Source organism: Cynara cardunculus, assembly GCF_001531365.2.
Source record: "Cynara cardunculus var. scolymus isolate 2C chromosome LG 12, CcrdV1, whole genome shotgun sequence".
In the NCBI taxonomy this organism is placed as follows: Eukaryota; Viridiplantae; Streptophyta; class Magnoliopsida; order Asterales; family Asteraceae; genus Cynara; species Cynara cardunculus.
In genome coordinates this window covers 8,334,036-8,355,646 of record NC_037539.1, presented here as the reverse complement: position 1 = coordinate 8,355,646, position 21,611 = coordinate 8,334,036, and the positions used below count along the sequence as shown (strand labels likewise).

At 34.9% G+C, this 21,611-nt stretch overlaps 2 protein-coding genes across 3 annotated transcripts; both read left to right on the top strand.

Moving 5' to 3' along the window:
• Positions 1 to 4,516: 4,516 nt before the first annotated feature.
• Positions 4,517 to 12,908, top strand: LOC112522535 (signal peptide peptidase-like 2). 2 transcript variants are annotated; one of them, XM_025131730.1, is made up of 14 exons: positions 4,517 to 4,794; positions 6,363 to 6,521; positions 6,662 to 6,773; positions 6,892 to 7,011; positions 7,191 to 7,342; positions 7,464 to 7,646; positions 7,739 to 7,773; positions 8,404 to 8,566; positions 9,352 to 9,405; positions 10,213 to 10,305; positions 10,394 to 10,536; positions 11,278 to 11,348; positions 11,818 to 11,901; positions 12,590 to 12,908. In XM_025131730.1, the coding sequence occupies exons 1-14, from the start codon at positions 4,645 to 4,647 to the stop codon at positions 12,697 to 12,699; spliced, it is 1,629 nt and encodes a 542-aa protein (XP_024987498.1). In that variant the 5' UTR covers positions 4,517 to 4,644; the 3' UTR covers positions 12,700 to 12,908. The 2 variants fall into 2 exon arrangements, with proteins under 2 accessions (XP_024987498.1, XP_024987499.1); XM_025131731.1 differs by lacking the exon at positions 4,517 to 4,794 and having other exon boundaries at positions 6,473 to 6,521; positions 6,630 to 6,773.
• Positions 12,909 to 17,090: 4,182 nt separating this feature from the next.
• Positions 17,091 to 20,753, top strand: LOC112523124 (probable glycerol-3-phosphate acyltransferase 8). The gene is made up of 2 exons (XM_025132584.1): positions 17,091 to 17,761; positions 20,409 to 20,753. The coding sequence occupies exons 1-2, from the start codon at positions 17,123 to 17,125 to the stop codon at positions 20,628 to 20,630; spliced, it is 861 nt and encodes a 286-aa protein (XP_024988352.1). The 5' UTR covers positions 17,091 to 17,122; the 3' UTR covers positions 20,631 to 20,753.
• Positions 20,754 to 21,611: the final 858 nt, after the last annotated feature.

Here is a 21,611-nt window from a genome sequence, read left to right as displayed (position 1 = left end):
AATAGAACTCAGTATTTTTCACTTTTTGTTTGGTTTGAATATCGTAACTTTTGAATTGAAGTGTTAAAAATAATGAATAACAAAATTGCATTTTAATAATAATAATGACACGGTGACTGCGATAATAACAGTCACAATAACAATCGTATCAATAGCAACAACAATAGTAGTTATAGCAATTACGGTAATAAAATAAGTAGCAACGATAACAATATACGCAATAAACACATCCTAAATTATTAATTTAAAATTTTCACTTATAATCTTGAACTTTATTAGACAATTTAAAATAGAAAAATATTATATTCTTTGAGAAAAAGTAGTCTCAGGGGTCGTTTACCAAACACTTACCCGGTAAGCGCTTACCGGTAAAATTTAACACCATCATTTACTTATCGAGTAAGATTTTAATCCACCAAAATAGCATCGTATGCAACAATTTACCCGGTAAGTACTTACCCTGGTAAGAGTCGTCGCTCTCACTTACCGAATAAGACTTTTGGTCCTTGTCTTGCTCTGATCGGATAAGATTCTTGGTCCTTATCTTGCTCTGACCGGATAAGATTCTTGGTCCTTATCTTGCTCTGACCAGATAAGATTCTTGGTCCTTAACATATTCATCCAGTAAAGTAATATAATTTAGTAAACGCTTACCCGGGTAAGCGTTTGATAAACAGTCCCTTAATGTCTATTGAAGTCATGTTTGTTCAAATATCATATTTTCATTGTCTAAAAATCCAACTTTTAACTTGACAAAAAAAGGTTGATCGATAACCATTTAATTAAAAGAAAAATTATAAGGTACGAATCAAAACCCAAAAAATATTTAGGGGTCGTTTACTAAACACTTACTGATATGAAATTAATTTCACTATAACATTCCCGGACATCAATATAGATTATTATAAGCGTATTTAGTATGGCAAACGCTTACTGGATAAGTCTTTTCTTCACTTACCGGATAAGACTCTCAGTCCTTATTATGCTTCTTACCGGTTAAGATATTTGATTCATGACATGCTTAATCAGTAAAATAATTGATATCAGTAAGTACTTATGTGGTAAAACTAAGAGACTGTTCAACAGTTGTCGAATGGTCTGATGCAGAATGATTAAGATGCTCTCATGATATAATGTAAAATAAAATAGATTGTTCAGTAAGTATTTAAAATGGAATTAGGGTGTTGAATGATTAAGAAAGACCTAGGATACAAAATCATTCAGATGATTTTAGAATCATTAAGAGGCGGACCTTTGTTTTGTCAAACAAGATTCACCTCTTAACGATTCAAATGTTGTCTCTTAATGGAACTATTAAAAGGTAAACAAACAATTCCTAATTATTTATGTAAAAATGAATTAACTTTAATTATATTTTATTGTTGATGAATAAATGAGTCAAATTAGAAAACTTAATTAAAAACAAGTCAACTTTGATGTAATGCAACCACCTGCAACCTTTTAATGCTTTATTTATTTAAAAAATAAATAAATAATTTTGAGACCGTACCAAATAAATTAATTAATATTAAATTTAAAAAGAATAAAAAAATATATCAACTAGTCAATCCAATCAAACCTTAATTATATATACTTATTAACTTTGATTGGTTACCTAACCTGTACGACCTACTCATTTGTCACTTATATTTAAAACTTACGAGATTTAAATGATAGAAATAAAAAAAAAACGATTTGAATTTTAAATATCATAAAAAGATAAATTAAAAACATTTAATATATTTTTAAATAATTTATTTTAAATACCTCTTCATAAAAGATTCTTTTTAATTATTTACCAACAGACGTTACTAGATCGTACCATAAACATCAATGAATGCCTTGTCTTATCAGTACGGCCTGTACAAAAAAATTTAAATTACTGGTCGAGCCGGTTACCGGTTGAACCAATCCACCTAATCTCCATGCGCCATCCACTTCCCCACTCGACATAGCTACACTTCTCTTTGCAACTGGGGTGTTTATCTGTATTTTTTTTACTTGTTACCGACTTTAATAATTAAATCAAAATTATATTTTTAAATAATAAGTTTTGAATATTTTTTAAAACCAAAAAATAATATTTAATAAAAAAGAATAAAATGCATAATACAGAGGCAAAAACAGACGAGTAAAAAAATAACTACGAATAAAAGCCTAACAAAACAACGAGCAACTAGAAAAATGAAACAATAAGAAGACAGTCATTTCATCTAATCACTCGGGTTGTTATGTAAATTCGTTCATGAATAATTTGTTAGAAATTCTGGTTTTCGATTGCTTGGATTCCACTTAAAGTCGTGTAACACTTTCATATTGAAGTATTTCGATGGTACAATCGGATAAAATCCAGTGTTTTCGAACAGAGAATCGAAAAAATGTTATGAATCTGTGTACCTTTTCAAAATCAAAATGATCAATTCGAAATTGAATACGAAAACTATCAAAACAACAATTTTTGAACCCTAAACCGGGTTTAAAAAACGGGGCCAAAAATCGGGTTTAAATTTTCAAATTCGGATTTTTGAATCATTTTTTACAAAGCAATATTACGCGAATAAAAAATTTCCAACCTCCCCAGCCAGGGGATCTGCCCTTTGGACCCCGCCACCGGGGCGCTGCCCCGGACCCTCGTCGTTTAGAGGCTTCGCCCCTAAATCAAAATAAACTCAAACAAATGTGCACTTCGCACCTTCCTTACTTGTTCGATATTTATCATAATTACATTAGTCAACAAATTAATCTCACTACACTTAAATGATATTAGTGATACAAATCACCAACATAGTTGAACCTTTTAGTGCCAAGGGCGGACCTATGAAGGCCCCAACGCAGTTCGTGTACCCGTCCAACTTATTTTCGTAAGTATAATTCTTTTTGGTGTATGAAATATGTAGACGTTAAACTTTAAGGAGTGCTTCAAGATATTAGAAAAATACCGGTACATGAGTACATCAATTAACATGTGAATAAGATCCGATGAATTCGCGGATTGAAATTAAATCTTTGACAAAGTATTTGATGACATGCCAAATGAGTGGCGACGAGTCGAATGTCATTACACCAATATATATATGTTCTTCAATTTTTATTTAGTTCTGAAGTGGTTTACTACAATTAGATAGAATAAAAAAATTCAGTTTGGAGCCAACATTACGACACAAGTTGGACTCTGTCAAGATGCTATTTGTTGATATGCAAGTTCGAATGAGTGTCGAGACAAATCAGTACAGGAAACATTTAATGGGAGATGTGGACTGAGAATCCAACTTATCTCTTCCTTAACGTCGGGCCTAATTTGTGTTTTATCATCTATCTCGTTCCTTTGAGTATCTGTAATTTATCTGTGTTCTTGTTTACTATACCTTACAGTGTTAGATAGTTTTTCTTCGTTGTATTACTCTTTTATGCTTTAATAATATACTGTATTTGAAAAAAAAAACTTTATTTATTTTCATAAAGAAAGTTGGGTATGCTTGTGAATGTCATATTTTTTTGGGCATTGTTTTGTAGGGAAGAAAAACAATAAAACCAAAAGTTATTGTGATGTATATAATGATTAAAAATCATAGATTTGTTACTAAATTTCGTGAACATAATCATAAGGGTGGTGTTTGATTGATTTGAGTTTAGTATCCAAATGTTAAAAGTATATGGAGGTCTCAGGTTTGAATCCAAAGAGAAATAAAAATCCCTTTGTGAGCACAAAGATTCAAATGCGGTGACTCCAGGCTACCCACGAAGCATGTGATCGTCCTGAGATTAGTCGGCTCGTATAGCGGGTATCGTGAACATATTCTTAATTTCTTTTATTGTTAGGTAAAATTTTTGTTTGTTTTGTAGAGATGATTATAGTGGAACCAATTTGATCAGATTCATCCGGTAAGGTCATTGTCTCCCTCTTGCCGGGTAAGATTTTTGGTTCTTACCATATTCATCCGTTAAGGTAATGTGACTTGATTAGTCTTACCCGAATAAGCGTTTGGTAAACGACCCATTAATTTAGGACCGAGTAATAATATTAAAGTCCGAAAAAGGACTATTGATGTAGGGGGTGTTTGAGATTGCTTATTTGAAACAACTTATTTTTTTCTAAAAAAACACTTATCAGTTTATTATAAGTCAGAAGGGTTTAACTTCTTCAAAAACTCATTATTACCGGTTTGACACCGATATAAGTTATTTATCCAAACACTCAAAACTGCTTATTACCGGTGTCACACTAAAATAAGTCAATAAATTGTTTTTATAATCAAACTCAAACACCCCAAAACAAATTAAAATATGTTATTATATGAAATATATTTTTATTATATAAAATATACCGACCCTTTAGGATTTATCCACCCGTACACCAAATATAAAATGTTGTGTGTTTGTGAACCACGCCCTTGTGCTGCGCGTCGACAAAAGGAAACAACGAAAAGAAGCAGGCCCCTAACTAAAAAAATCACACTTATACATACACGCTTCCTGTACGTATATATATTTCTCATTTCGTACCATGTTCATCTCCACCATCATCTAAGCACGATAACTAACATAGCAAAGAGAAAAAACCCTAATTTTGACTTTTTTCCTGAATCACCTTCTCTCTTCTACTGATCTCTGTTCTCTGTATCTAACTAAATCAAGAATCCCTTAATGGAGGGAGTAACAAAGGGAAGCAGAGCCGTGCTTGAGGTGGTTGTACTTTCCCTAATTTGCAGTGTTTCGTTGGTCTACGCTGGGGATATAGTCCATCAGGACGATATAGCACCTAAGAGACCTGGATGTGATAATAACTTCGTTCTGGTATGCTTCAGGATCAGTTCAATTTTTAAATAATTATTATTGTCGTTATTTAATTTTTGCTCATGAGGTTTTCATTTGTAGACAAGTTTTTGTACACTAATAGACGCAGATTTGGTCGTTATCTGTTATTATATGCAACTTGGTATTTGAATTTAATTTCGTGTCAGTTTGATACACCAGGATATGTTGTTTGAAAAAGCAATTTATTATTCCCTTTTTGATGTGTTGGAGTTCGATTGAAATGGAAATTTGTTAAATTGTATCCTTACACTCGCGGTTTGATCTTTTTCCTAATGTATTCGGGTGGTTACAATGAAAATTATTAAGCTGTTATATATGATCCATGGTAGAAAGTGGAGCTTATAGTTTGGTCAAGTGTGATCTGGGAATTCTTTCATATTGAAAATTGCCAGTTCAATGTACATGCTGTATGTATATCATGTAGAGGTTTTGCAATATGCAAACTTGATTTTATGATGTAAATCTTATATGGCTATTTAGTTGGGAGGTGTCTATTTACCTCTTTCACAGTTCTTTCAAGGTTTATTGTGTACACCTTAACCAATCTCGTGGCCTTAGCCCTTAGAGATTTCAAAAATGCCAAGCCAGCCTGAAATGCTCAGGAAGGAACTTGGCTACTTGGCTAGAAGATTGACACAAGAACCCCTGAAAGGTTTCTAGGGAGTTTATAGAGAACATGTATGGTCTCCACCAATAAGAACTTCCTAGAACCAAAGGACGTTTGGCCTAGCGGTATGTGAGTCCTTGGCCTCCTAGGAGGTCAAGGGTTCAAGCCTCACCAAAGGTGAGGCGGGTGTGTGAGTTTATTTGTTCTATTTGCCGTATATAAATATTATGTACTTAAAAAAAAGAACTTCCTACAAGAAAAGGTATTTTGGAGCCTAGGAGACTACTAGGTTCATCTTAAAAAATGACCGACTTCTCTACAAGTATCAAGAGTACTCTAGGTTGTTCCTGGTCTCAACGTAACGTAGAACGTTTGGAGAAGAGTACCCTATAAATCCCTACAAAATTCTAGTCCCGTCAATTAGTTATCCTTGTTGAATGCTCCGTGGGCAGTCTAGCAAGCAGCAATTGTGTGTTTGTGGAGCATGAATGTGGCTTAACCCCATGTGAAACATGCAGTCTGCAACAGTTTGCTGTAGGTACCAAACTCAATCCGACTCAAGTAAGCCCTTCAAGCTACTTTATAAAGCACATCGTAAGAAAGCACATCTTTTAATGTATTAACTGTACATCTTGAAACAAATTGTACCTCATGAGTGATGCTTTGGTTCTAAATGTAACTAAGATACAATGAGTGGGTGCTTCTGACTGTCTACATTCTTGAGTGAGTTGCTTTCGTTAAATCAATCTTGAAAGTTGAAACCCGTTTTGTTTGATTTGGTTTGCTTGATATGCAGTTTTTTACTTTTTGTTCCTTCTCATTTTCATCAGAAGTACAACTAATTGTTTATAATATTAATCTATTTTTTGCTTCAATGTCTCTTTTCCCAAATGAGTTTTCTTATCTTGTTTTTTGTTCTTTGCTGATTGTTGCATAACAGGTCAAAGTTCCAACTTGGATTGGTGATAATGAAGAAGAAGAGTTTGTGGGTGTTGGTGCACGATTTGGTCCTACTTTGGAATCAAAGGAGAAGGATGCTAATAAAAGCAGAGTTGCTCTTGCAGACCCTCCTGACTGTTGTAGTACACCTAAAAACAAGGTTCACTTTTCTTCTTATTTGCCCTAGCTCTCTCTCTCAACTCCGACACGTCAGTAGTAAGTGTGAGAATTGGTATTGAAAGCTCTTTGAGTTTGCTACTTATATCAGAACTCAGCATTCGGAGGTCTTGTTGTCTGTAGCTTACTGGTGAAGTTATCCTGGTGCACCGAGGTAACTGCAGTTTTACGGACAAGGCACATGTTGCTGAAGCTGCAGGCGCTTCAGCGATCCTTATTATCAACAACCGTACAGGTACGTGCTTTCACATACCTTTGTTAACTGCAGTTTTCCTCACTTCTTTAATTGTATGTTCAAGGTTTAAATAAAAAATTTCTTATTATCTGGAACCTAACATGATATCCTTCTACAGAACTCTTCAAGATGGTGTGCGAAGCAGATGAATCTGATGTGGATATTCGCATCCCCGCAGTCATGCTTCCACAAGATGCTGGTGCGAGCTTGAAAGAGAGTCTCCAGAATAAGTTAAACGGTAAGTGTAACAATTCTCTATGCTTCTAAATTGGCATGTCTTTGTTTTCGCCTGATACTCTGGGGAAGATTGTCGGTGAGGCTACATGGCAGTTTTGCTAGAGGGAGGTTGAGTATGTGCAATATAACCTTAATTGTTCAATTCTTCTCTTTTTTGTTAAAGATATGCTCTTCTCTCAGTTTCTGTGCAGCTATACTCTCCAAAGCGCCCACTGGTTGATGTTGCGGAGGTGTTTTTGTGGCTTATGGCTGTTGGTACCATATTATGTGCATCTTACTGGTCTGCCTGGAGTGCCCGAGAAGCAGCTATCGAACAGGACAAAATATTAAAGGTCATCCTTAGCTTATTGTAGATCTATCGAACTGCCCCTCAAATAGGGTTTTATCACTTAGAAGAAAAAAACAAATTCTGGCAAGATACTGGCTGAGCCTTAATAGTAATGTTTGTGCCAGGATGCTTCTGATGAATACTTGAATACGGAATCTTCTCGATCAAGTGGTGTGGTGGACATTAACACAACTTCTGCAGTTCTGTTTGTTGTGATTGCATCCTGTTTCTTGGTCATGCTTTACAAGTTGATGTCATACTGGTTTATCGAGGTCCTGGTTGTCCTGTTTGCCATTGGTGGTGTTGAGGTGCATTTTTTGTCACATAATAAGAATATCATATTTGGTTGCTTTGATTGCCATGCTGTTAAAGGATGAGCTTTGCTCTTCTCGTTTTTCAGGGTCTTCAAACTTGTTTGGTGGCTTTATTATCATGGTATGCAAGTTCCTTTTTCTTTATTGTTACTTGTATATGCAAACTTCTAGCTTCCCTAGATACATAACTATAAATCTTACATGGATCACATTATTCACCCAAAAGTTATATAAAGGGTAGATACATACAGTTATGGTCATCATCATCATCATCATATGAATCCGGGTGACACATTGCTACTTGCTAGTGTTTTATGCATATTGTGGTTTACTAAGATGTGAATGTAGAAGTTGCTTCTAATCCTCTTTTGGTGATGGTGGTAAGTGAAGAAAGATGGTCAACAGTACCTGCACAAACTTTTAGTAGTAGTCACCAAATGTACATGTTGTAAAGCACATGGTACAACATTTTATTCAGTATTTGAATAACGACTGCCGAGGATTTTGTGTCAACTCCTCCAGTAGTAATACCAATACTAACAATGACAGAATTGGTGGCTATGGTATCTATAATTGGGCTGATAATGGTGACTGCTGTTGTGATGCCAGTATTGGTGATATTATTACTGAAGTATGTTTCTCGGTGACTGTAGTGTGTCCCTTGTCAATTACATGGAGTTTAAATCAGTAATAACTTCTCATGAAATGTCCATATAAGTCTGTAGTCTGAACTAACAATAACATATTGCAGTTTCAGATGGTTTGAACATCCTGCAGAAACATTCGTCAAGGTTCCATTTTTAGGAGCTGTGTCATATTTGACCCTGGGTGTTTCTCCATTCTGCATAGTGTTCGCTGTTGTATGGGCTGTTTATCGCAAGATCTCCTTTGCTTGGATAGGTCAAGATATACTTGTAAGATCATTGTTTCTTATATAATTTTCATTGTCTTCTACTGTTCTCATTATTCTGTTCAGCAAAATAATTGTCTTTCTGGAAGACGTGGGAAACCACGCCCGAGAGGTTGAAAATTTACCGACTGCTCATTAACGCATCCCTTTTAATTCACTGGGGAATACCTTAGTAAAGTTCAAACATGGTTACTATAGGTTATCGTGAACAAGTTTTAGCCACTTCGACAAAATTTGAGCATCGAACTGATATTGTCAATAATCCAGATAATACGAGTGCCTAAACTTTCATTAGAAGTAGACCTGAAATTAGGATCTCTTTGAAGTTTCCTCCAAACAACAGTTGGTGTTAACTGCATCTGGTAAATTTAGAATTGAAAAATCCCCCAAGAAGACTGACACAAGATAACAAAAATGCATAGAAAGCATGAGATGTGGAAAACAAAAACTCAAGAGCGAAAAGGTAAGGAACCACTGATTGGGCGTACTAATGCCGTTGACTTTCTGATAATTCTGTTGTCACGTGATAAACTGATAAAAAGGTGGTAGAAACTTCTAACGGAAACCATCCTTCATTTAGAAGCACCATAAATAAATTGCAACTTAAACCTTGAACAATTATATCTTGATTTAAAGCGTTCGTCATGTTATATTTATATGTGCAAGAAATTTTAAGTGGCCCTCTGTTGCTGTATGTTGGTTGTCTTGGCTGTTTTCTATATTGCTGTTGAATTTAAATGGATGAATAACTGATAAGGAAACTCTCATTCTTTGTTCGTCTTTAATCAGGGCATCGCATTGATAATCACGGTAATTCAAATAATACGAGTGCCTAACCTCAAGGTACTTATTGAATTCTTTGTCAGCTCCTTGCTTCAACCAGTTATTGTTCTATTGATCAAATGCCGAATGGTTAACCTGATGTAACCATGCTGTCTTTGTGTTAGTTTTCACTTGAGACACTTTTTTGATAAAGAGAACAAAAGTGTATTCCTTGCCCTCAACGCCCCTACCCTTGATGTAATTTATTACCATCATCAAAACTATCCCAGAAGCCAATAATAATTTAGCCCGTATGCCTAATTCAGTATTAAGTAGATATGAAGACACAAGTTCTTCTAAGTCTCAAATTGATATGCCCAATTATGTATTAAGTAGATTTGATGACATGAGTCCTTTTAATTCTTGAATGATATATCTTCAAATCCTTGGGAACTGTGGTCCAAAAAGTAGATGATTAGGTGTTGGTTCAAGTAGCATGGTGCAACATGTATTTCATAACATAATTTTTTGGCAATATTGAAGCTTAGCTCGAAATTTCTCTCTTTTTTCGGCTGGATCTTTCTGAAACTGGGACACCACACCAATTTTTGCCACCCACCCATTGACACTCTTGATAATCTACCGAGGAAAAACATAGAGCCCAAAACCTTATCAAAGCCAGAGGAAGACCTAACTATTTGGACAGGCCCAATCTAGGCTCGGACGGATAATTATTTGCATGATTTTCATCATATAAGCCGAGCACCTGTTACTCCATTGCTTTTCTAAACAGTCTGCATATCCCATGCTATCATAACAACCATTGGTCGCAACATGTGATGATATATTGCTGATGAGCTTCGTTACTGTCATTTTTTGACAAATTAGGTGGGAACGGTTCTCCTCAGCTGTGCGTTCTTGTATGACATTTTCTGGGTGTTTGTTTCCAAATGGTGGTTTAATGAAAGCGTGATGATAATGGTATGTTTTTATGGCTGTTGACCACCATTACAGACTTTATTTGTTTTCATAGTCACCACAACATGACTGTTTGTTCCTCTTAATACAGGTAGCTCGTGGTGATAAGAGCGGAGAAGATGGCATCCCGATGCTACTGAAAATCCCACGAATGTTTGATCCTTGGGGTGGCTACAGCATCATCGGATTCGGTGACATCATATTACCGGGGCTATTAGTGGCCTTCTCTTTAAGGTTTAAACAATTGGCTCTTTTTATTTAACCTCGACTTGTATCGCAAGTTCTTCAAATTTTGCACAATCAGGAATCTCTTATGCTCCTTCCAGTCCTTGAAAATTGCTTTTACTTGATACTCCTTGCGTCCCAAAATAAATGTCCAAAATGAAAAGGTCAATATTAGAAATGTATAATTATTACACTTTTTAGTTAACGAAATAACAATTTTAGCCTTAACAAGAGGGGTTGGGTTCCGGTGAGAAGGGAAGTTATGGTGAGAAGTGTAAGAAGAGATCTCCACCCTTTGATCAATCCTAATTGAATGTCAACACTAATGAGGTGCATTCCGATGCACCGGATCAAATCCCTTATAAAGCGCAATTCATGAGTGAACATAGATTAAAAGTGATCAAGGGTTCAGATCTCTTCTTACACTTCTCACCATAACTTCTCATCTTACACGATCCTTCGCCTAATAAGAGAAGGGGTTATGTATTTCTCCATCTCATAATTAAGGGTAAATTAGAACGTAGACATTTATTTTGGGACGGAGGGAGTACTAAGTTTGATGATTTGGATAAGTATGTGAATTATACCGTTCAATAAAGATAACAAAAATCTTCCCGACTCAATAGCATGAATTTAAACGAAAATAATGGGTAATAGGCAAGTTCAACAAGAAAACTTTCCGAAAAGGAACTATTGCAGTTTTATTAGATGGGTTGCAAGTTTTTAACATTATTCTCTTGATTTTTTTAGGTATGATTGGCTGGCAAACAAAAGCTTACGAGCTGGATACTTCTTATGGGCAATGATTGCTTATGGATTAGGTATGGAAACTTAATATTGATTGACAGCTTTTGATAATAATGCCATCAACTCAAAACTGTGTTTTTCGATCATGTATAAATAATTGAATTTGATAAAAATATACCATAAAATAATTGTTTCGGTTATGTACTTTTTGAGTTATGTGCTTTTTGTTTGTTAAGAGGTGTTGAACACTTGAACTCTCAAGTCTTATTTCACTTCTTATTCATAAGAGATGGTGCTGAGAATCAATAAGACTGTTTTCGTGAACCAATAAATGTCTCAATGTGTGTAATAGTCTATTTTACCCCTCCAAACATATTAACTATTAGCTAGGGTGTGTGTTCACAGTTCATATACATATTGTTTCTTGCAGTATCTAAAGACCTGTGCAAATAATCACATTAAGCTTTCCCAAGATGTTTTCTGTGCCCATTTGGTTGCATTTCTTGGTATTATCGTGTTGATAGCATGCTTTTTATATTGCAGGTCTGCTAATTACGTATGTCGCTCTGAACTTGATGGACGGACATGGTCAACCGGCTTTGCTTTACATTGTTCCTTTTACCCTAGGTATGGTTATAATTTACTATAACAGAAGGGTCCATTCATATGGTCCCTTGATCCCATCCCTATTTAGATTTGTATGCATCAAACTGGACTCACAAAATGAAAACAAGAATAAAATCCAGGGAAATTTGTGTTGATGCTTCAAACTAATTGTTCGGTCTATGCCACATTTTTTTCATGTACATTATTGACGTTGAGATCCACCCATTCTCACACCATTTTGTGGGTCGCATCATTCCATCTCTATTGATCCTAACATCATAGAAGCCTGGCTAGTAATCACTGTTTTGAGCCATCATTCTTTTTCGTCAAAAACCAACCACAATCCATGTGTACATGCCAAAAGTGGGGGTCTTTATGCAAGCAACCGCGCTGACCTTCCAGGGTAGAGGACATGACTGTGTACATCTCACCCCCCCCACCGAGGACCCGCCTCTAGGTGGGATATACTGGGCTCGTTTGGTTTGGATCGTATGTGTAAATGCCAAAACACTAAATTTGCAAGAGTAAGAAATTTTGGGCAAAATGTTACTATAAATGTAGAAGGACCATTATATTTGGCAATCCAAGTAAAATGTAGAGTTCCTTTTGTGGCATATTTTTGTAACAAAAAAACCAAAATTTCGGTTCCTAGCAATGCAAGGCTGAAAAACAAGAAAGAGAAGTTGAAACTAACGCTTGGGTTTCGCAGGCACGTTATTGACATTGGGGAAGCAACGAGGCGATCTGAAACACCTGTGGAGAAAAGGAGAACCAGACCGGCTTTGCCCTCATGTCCAGCTTCAATCTTCGGAACAATAAATAAATCGGTACCTTTTAGATAATATGTGATTTGGATAGATTGAGAAATTATACATATAGTTAGATTAGAACAAGAATTCGGTCTGTTTATTATATCGCAAGCGAGTAGTTGCTCTTTTAGTCCCCATTTCCAGATCACTTCGTATGTCCATACACCAAGTATCTAATATAACCAGTTTGCTGGTAGATATCTACACAGTAATTCCCTAGGAACTCCCAGGGCCAACTGCAATTATGCCACGTTACATCTTTTCAGCTACCCGTTAGTTTATCGGCTAACAGTTAGCGTACAGTTATCAACTAGTTTATCAGCTAACAACTAGCTTATAGTTGATTTATCATGGACATCACATCTTTTTAGCTGTCAGTTAGCTTGTCAGTCATCAACTAATTTATCAGTTAACAACTAGCTTATAGTTACCTTATCTACTAATTTGCAAACCATAGCCTGTATTTTCATCCTTGGTTTTTATTTTGAAGTTTCATCCTTGACATTTTAAAATGCATGAAAACCGATAGTTTTAAAGCAATGGCTAAGGAGCCGTTTACCTAAACACTTACACGGTAAGCACTTACTGGTAAAATTCAAAACAATTGTTTACTTATCGGGTAAGATTTTATTCACTAAAACGCATCGTATGCAACAATTTATCCTGATAAGCGTTAACCATGGTAAGAGTCATCGTCCTCACTTTTTTTTTAAGTATATAATATTTATATACGGCAAATGCAACAAATAAACTCACACACCCTCCTCACCTATGGTGAGGTTTGAACCCCTGACCTTCTAGAAGGCCAAGGGCTACGATACCGCTAGGCCTAGGCCAAAGGCCCTTTGGTAATCCCCGTTCTCACTTACGGGCAAAACTCTCGATTCTTGTCTTCGCTCATACTGGGTAAGATTTTTAGTCCTTGCCGTATTCATCCGGTAAAGTAAAATGACTTGGTAAGCGCTTACTCGGGTAAGCGTTTGGTAAACGGCACCTAAGTCGGAAAAGCTAGGGGTAGAATTTACAAACTCCTTACAATCTCTTCTTTTAACATGTAAAAGTTGTTTTAAGTGTACAAAAAATTTAGGGATACAATTCCTCTCTTGAGATCCCTTGAATACGACCTGAGGGATGGAAGCCCATGCAGTGGGTACCATGTATCAACGAATTGTAATTGGTTTGTAAAATTTTATACGGTGTAGTAATTAATTATATTTGGTATCAATTAAATTTCTACCAACTATTTTTCATTGGTACATGCTGGTACGGTTTTGTATCAACATGACAAGTTGAAGTTACAAGTTTATATATATAAACATCTTTACCAACTAGATTTAGATGAGGTAAAACCATCAAACATCCAAATAACATGATATGTGTTGTACCTATTATCCCAGCATATACAATCATTAAAACAACCTTGTACAATACAAATATTCATCAAGACGAATAATCGTGTGAGAAGGAGGGTTTAATATGAGAAGCGTAAGAAGGGATTTGGACCATTGATCGACTTTAATCTCAAACTCATTCATGAATCACGCTTGATACAAGGATTGATCTGGTGCATCTCATCATAATATGCATATAAGGGTGAAGATTCCTCTTCAATTCAACCATGTTCGTTAATAGTCTAATACAAACAGCCATGAAGAAACTATAGTAAAATAATTACACTTGAAATTAGATAACATACAGGAAGTAAAAAAGCTGTTATTACTTGGTTAAATCAAACCAGCCTTCATCAAATAGATTATCCTTTCTTTTTTAATACTTCCCACGTTCCAAATAAATGTCTACAATAAAAATGATGTAGTTTTAGAAATATGTAATTATTACACTTTTATTAAGTAAAAAACAATTTTATCCTTAATATTATAGAGAGAGAAAAATGAATTATGGATTTGGTCCTCGTGTTTTAATGTTTTTCTGACTAGGATCACTATGGTATGTTTATCATGGTTTTGATCCATATGGTATTCGATTTTGTCTCAGCTATGCCCTGTGACTAACACCGTTATAAAAAATCCGTTAAGCCAGTTAAATCAACGGTCATTTTAGTCTTTTTGCCTTTTTTTTTTTGTCTTTTTCCTATTAAAAAAAAGTAAAAGCCATTTCTTATACACATATAATATGGATATAAAAATAAATAAAATAAAGTATGGTTTTATGATTTGATTTATTTAAATTAAAAAAATTAATTATATCAAAAACGATTTAATTTTATTGTTATTTTTCACCATTGCAATAAACAAACTTATTATCAATATTTTAACACTAAAAGTCCAAAATCGTTGAAAACCATCAACAAGTGAATTCCAATTTTATCATCCTAAAACTAAGGTTTTCAGTTTTCATATTGTTCATTCAATCAACTAAAATCAATTTAATTTTATTTATTTTGATATCCTTATATATGTGTATATAAAAATATTGTTTTTACTTTTTCATAAGAAAAATACAAAAAAATAAAATAAAAAAATAAGCATGTAGCTGGTTTGGCACATTGGTTTTAGCTGTAACCCGGCTCACATTGGTTTGGCACATATGGAATGAGTGGAAGTATATATATTGAGGGTGCTCGGCCCCATACACAGTGGCTGGAACAATCTCTTGGTTAGAGGTCGATTGATTGTTTTCAACACCACGATCACAAACATACAATCTTAGGGCTTGCGGCGAGATATCTGCACCAATTGCAAAAAAATGTCTCGTATCATTGGTGTCAAATAACTCGATAATCGAACCAGATGACAAAGATGTATATGTTAACTTAAAAACTATTTTGAAAATCAGGTAAGTTCAATTTTCTAGCTAAATAATTGATTAAACCTGGAATGTTAAGTGTATCGGCAACAATACAACAACTTTTTGCATTTCTGGAATATAATCTACCACGTTGTTGACTAACTGTCACGAACCTGCACAAAAAAACACGTACTTTAACTTTCTCAATCACAGATATTGATCCTTGAGAATTTAGAGAAGATAACTTTTTTTTTGGTAAAAACTATATTAGAACGTATATATATCTTATATTTTAGAAAAACCAGATATATATAGTGTGAAGGAGTGAAAAAAATGAAAAAAAAAAATTGGCCGATGGGGCCCTTACGCACTGTGCACCGGCCGGTGCGTAAGGGTGTGGTCAAGGGTAAGGTCACATCGGTTAGGTGCTGTCACATCATGGTCAAAATATTTTTCTTTTGCAAATTAGTCCATGTACGCACTGGTTGGTGCTAACGGTGTAAAGGATGGTTAAAACGATAAAGTTGTAAATTTTAGGTTAAAAATGTAATCTTTAAAAAATATTGGGTTATTCTTGTCAAGACCCCATTTAATCATAAGATCATTTTCTTATTCAAATGGAACCCATGTTTAGCCATGGAGTGAATTGCAGATGGCTCTGAAATTAATCCTTTTATCTCTCTTATTTCTTTTACTCATTTTGATGAATGATGGCTTTTGAGTCTTATTTCTTCATCGTTTCTTCTCATGTCCAACGAGTTTTTTCACCGACTAATCTGGTTTTCATATTTTGCACGATCATTGAACGTATTTAATTTCTTCTATCACTTTCGTCTTCGTCAAGCATAAAGAACTGAATGCATAACTTTCAGAACACCATTCTCCATCATCTTCCAGCAAACGGTTGTCATTTCTTTTACCCCTCATGAAACTTTTTGAGATAGGGAAACAACAACTTGGATTTACGAAGACGGTACACTGGAAAACAAGTCGAGGGTAGGTTTTGAAGAGGAAAACACAAATTTGAAGGAGGGGTATATAGTGGAAAATCAGTCAGTGATTGCGATAAGCAATGCTTTCTATCTCTTATTCTGGTAAGATCCCCGGTCAGCACATTTTAAATAAGAATAAGCACGTAATTTTTATAAAATTATTATAAAACTAAAAAGAGTAAATAAAAAACCTTTGAACAAATAGATCTTAAATAGTTTCCACCTATGACCAAAAATGTTTCACGATTAAAAAACCTTCCAAAACGACATCGTAGTTGCTATTAATTATTATATACCCATTTTCCTAATTTACCCTTATTTTATTGTTTTTTTAATTAACTTGGATATCTAACCCGCTATGTAAGCCGACTAATTCCATGACGACCACCTGCTTTGTAGATATTTTGGAGTCACCGCATTTGAACCTCCGTGGCTACAAGGGGATTTTTATTCCTCCTTGGATTTGAACTTAAAACCTCTTGATACTTTTGTTATTTGAAGTCAAGTTCAAACCAATCAGACACCAAATTTATGGTTTTATTTTTATTTTTATTTTTATTTTTATTTTTATTTTTATAAACGCTTTTCACATGACTAGGTTGATGCCAATTACCACTTTCACGCTTAAAAGCTGGACCTTTCTTATCTATTTGCACCTTTTGTGGTACCAACAGTTTGTTGTAGAGAGAGAAAATGTTGCCGCCGGAGCTGGAATTGGCCAACAAAACGTTTCCTCTCATATCGGAATGCGATTTATCCTCCGTCAGCCACCGCTCAGTTGCTGCCGACCTCGACGGAACTCTGCTCAAAGCCAGCTTATCTTTTCCATATTACATACTTGTTGCAATCGAAGCAGGCAGCCTCCTCCGCGGCCTTATTCTGCTACTATGTGTTCCGATCATTGCTGTAGTCTACGTATTCATCTCCGAAGATTTTGCTGGCAGGATGTTGATATTCGTCTCATTCTCCGGGGTCAAGGTCAGCGACATCGAGGTTGTCGCACGCGGCGTTCTACCGCCGTTCTACGCGGCGGATGTGAGGAGCGACAGCTTCCAAGTGTTTGATAGTTGTCAGAGGAAGGTGATTGTGACGGCAAACCCGGTTGTGATGGTGGATACGTTCGTGAAGGACTTTTTGGGAGGGGAGAAAGTGCTTGGAACGGAGATCGAAGTGAATCCGAGGACGAACAGAGCTACCGGATTTGTAAAAGAGCCTGGTGTTTTGGTCGGAAAATGGAAGAAGTTTGCGATTTTGAAGGAGTTTGGTGAGGATTTGCCTGATATTGGAATCGGTGATCGGAAATCTGATCACGATTTCATGTCCATTTGCAAGGTTAGATATTTTGATTTTACCATATACATTTTCAAAAACAGTTTACAAAATCCAAAAGACGGTCGACTTCCGGTATTGATCTCGGTTAACTAACATCATAAAGTGTCTCATAAGTAATGAATTTGTTTATAATTAGGAAACAATGAAACATATCACACGCAAGCGCCACCGTCTAATTTAGTAGTAGTACACCATGAACACTGGATTTGTTTAAGCATATATACATACTTCATTCCTTAGCATGGAAAAATGGGATGTTCAAACACACATAGACGAGAAATTATCCAAGTTTAGTTGACGTTGAGAAGGACTTGATAGGTCAGAGGGGCTAGGCGAGTATGGAATGACATTGAGTGGTGAAATGAGTGTGATATTTTACTCACATAGTAAGAATATGTGAAAGCACTCGTGAAAGCACTCGTTGCTCCCCAAAATTGCCTTTGAGGAAAGGAAAAACATTCCAACATATAGGGTTGGTTCACATGAGACCAAAGAATTTTTGTGAGACTCGTAAAATCAATTTATGTTCATTGATCAACTTTATAAGCTAATGATCAAATGGTCTAAAGTTGTATGGTGGCAATTTTGTGATTATTGAGAAGTCTCGTGGCAATTTTGTGATTATGAATGTTCAGATTGTAGACATGGGATTGAGACCAAAGGTTTTTCGTAAGACCCGTAAGACCAATTCTCAACCCTTGGATTAGATCTACAATTTGAACATTCATAATCATAAAATTGCCGCGAGACTTCTCAATAATCACAAAATTGCCACCGTGCAACTTTTAATCATTAGATCATTAGCTTAAAAAGTTGATAAATGAACATAAATTGATCTTATGAGTTTCACAAAAAATCTTTGGTCTCACGTGAATTGAATAAACGTTATATATATATAATCTAGAAAACACACACATATATATATATATATATGTGTGTGTGTAAATTGCTTTTGTTCTGGTATACTTTCCAAAATTAGTATTAAAAAGCCATCTAGTTCATGTCACCATCTTCAACCCCTCCTTAGAAGATTAAATAATCCTCAATTTAACAAACCCTATAAATTATACAAAATGAAAAACAAATAAAGAACTATTCTTTCTTAACGCCATCTTCTAAATTCAAGGCGACTTGCGAGATGTAAGTATTACAAAAGCAACCAAATATTGATTCAAAATAAGGTAATCATTACATCCCTTAAAAGATTTAGAAGAAGATCAATAAGTCAACATGGAAGTATATCTTATATGTGTAAGTGGCATAGCTAAAATTCTTTTATAAAGTTGGCTTCCTTTATAAATTTAGGGTTTTTCATTAGAATGTTTTGGGATCATTTATCCAAATACTTATCAGGTAACCACTTATCCGATAAGATTTAATATTATTTTTATTTTGCCCTTAAGATTTTAGTCCATCAAAACGGCATTGTATGCAACAATTACTTGGTAAAAGATAACCAGGTAAGAGTCATCGCTCTTATTCATCAGGTAAGACTCTCGGTCTTTATAATCACTCTTACCGGGTAAGCTTTTTGATTCTTGTCATGTTTGTTGCTAAGTAATATTACTTTGTAAAAGCATTTGTAATTGATAAACTGCCTCTTAGTGATTTACCTTTCAATCTTTTGGTCTTCAAACAGTGAATCTAAATTTGTAATGAGTTTCAATTTTTGTTGGAGTTGATTATTAAAAAAATTCAAATTTCATGAAGATCTCTCATAAGTTTTCTTATTTTGCTCTATTAATTTAGGGGCCGTTTACCTGAACACTTACCTAGTAAGCGTTTAACGGTAAAATTCAACTCTATCGCTTATTTACCGGATAAGATTTTAGTCTACCAAAACAACATCGTATGTAACAATTTACCCGATAAGCGCTAACCGTGGTAAGATTCATCGTCATCACTTACCGGATAAGACTCTCAGTCCTTGTCTTCGGTCTAACAGGTAAGATTTTTGGTCCTTGTCATGTTGATCCGGTAAGTGAATATCACTTGGTAAGCGCTTACCCGAGTAAGCATCTGATAAACGGCCCCTTATTTTACGAGGCTTTAATAAATAGTTTAAAAACTGGCAATTAATTTACATAAAGAGTATAAAATTATTTTTAAAAATGGACAAAAAAAGAAAAATAATGCTATACGATTTCATGGAATAAATTTAAAATTAGAAATCTGTAGTAACATGTTTAAAATTTATCTTCGTATCCCATCCAAAAAATATCGTTTAGCCAGTTTTGGATAAGGAATGCATAAGATTGGTTCGTCAAATTTCACATATCTATACACCTAATAAATAAGTAGCTTTGAGGTCACGTGTCCTGTTTTTGTGCGACGGTTATTGGTTTTTCCCGCCTAAACATGCATCTAGACACAATTTTTACTTACGGTTCAAATAGGTCTATTTAATTGACACATGTCCCTCTAAACGTTTTTTTTTCCCGTTATGGTGGTTTAACTGATTTCAGTCGACAGTAGTCATACTTGTTTAGATATATAACTTTATATGAGATTCTAACTAAATAAATGACTTCTTCATAAGATTTTAGACCAATTTTTCTCTAATAGACTAGGAGATCATAAATTTAATTAGAATCTCATTTAAGGTTATATACCTGAATAACCCATTTAAACTTTTGTTGTTTTGAAGGTGGGATACATGGTGCCAAAAGACCATTCTGCAAGCATGGTATCACCGGACAGTCTAAAAACCCAACCGGTCTTCCACAAGGTGCAACAAGCGAGCGTTATGATCACCTACATTCGGTTGCCATTCAGATTCATTCTATCGTTTGCCCGTGTTTACTGCAATCTCTCACTACTCAAGGGAATCATCCGATGTACATATCGTCGGAGGTCGTCATGGTGGTAGTAGAAGGAAGAAAAGGTTTAAAGAAAATGTATCAATTGCATGTCTCATTCATTCGCGTAGAGATACAAAAAGCCCATTTTGTCAAGACTACTTATTAATACAGTTTAGAAAATGCATCTCATATTTCTTTGGTGTCTCATCCTATAAATTTCCTTGCAATTAAATTAAGTGAATCGTATACCATGCTTTGTTCAACTCCACTCAGAATTCCAATCATCAAGGGATGATTAAGGTGTGCTTTTGAGACAGGCTGGATTGAACGGACAAGATTGAGATAGACCTATTGAAAGAATTTTATAATATTTAAGAGTTTTAATGGCATGGATAATTTTAATAATTTACCAAATGTATCATCTTAGTTTCGTCTTGAACCGGTTGTTTGACAATTGCTAAATGGTTCGATACAGAATGATTAAGTGATCAGAATGATTAAGAAACTCTCATGATATAATGCAAAATGAAATATAATTGTTTGGTAATTGTATACAATAAAATTAGGGCTCTTAATGGTTAAGGCCTAAGAGAGATTCAAGATACAAAATCATTCAAAGGGTTTTAGAACCATTAAGAGGCAGACTTTTTTTTGCCAAACAAAATTCACCTCTCAACAATTCAGAAGTTGTTTTTTAATGAAACTATTAAGAGGTAAACAAACAACCCTTAAAAGTTGGGAGTAAGCATTACACATCCTTCGTGATCAATTTTCGAAAAGAATAAAAAAAGGAAAACAAGAAAAGATAATCATCCTTCTATCTTTATCACATATCCTATTTTGACACCAAAAATAAATTCTAAAAACAGAAAAGAATTTTAAGAAATTAATCTAAAGTTGAAATTTGTAACAAGAGTTTTTTGATTACCACAAATTAGTTTCATGCTGACAATTAGATATCGTGAAGGACCCTAACCTAATAACCTCTTTTGCCCAAAAAGAGTTAGAATCTAATATTGGGGCGAACCGGATTTCTAGTAGCTATCCAA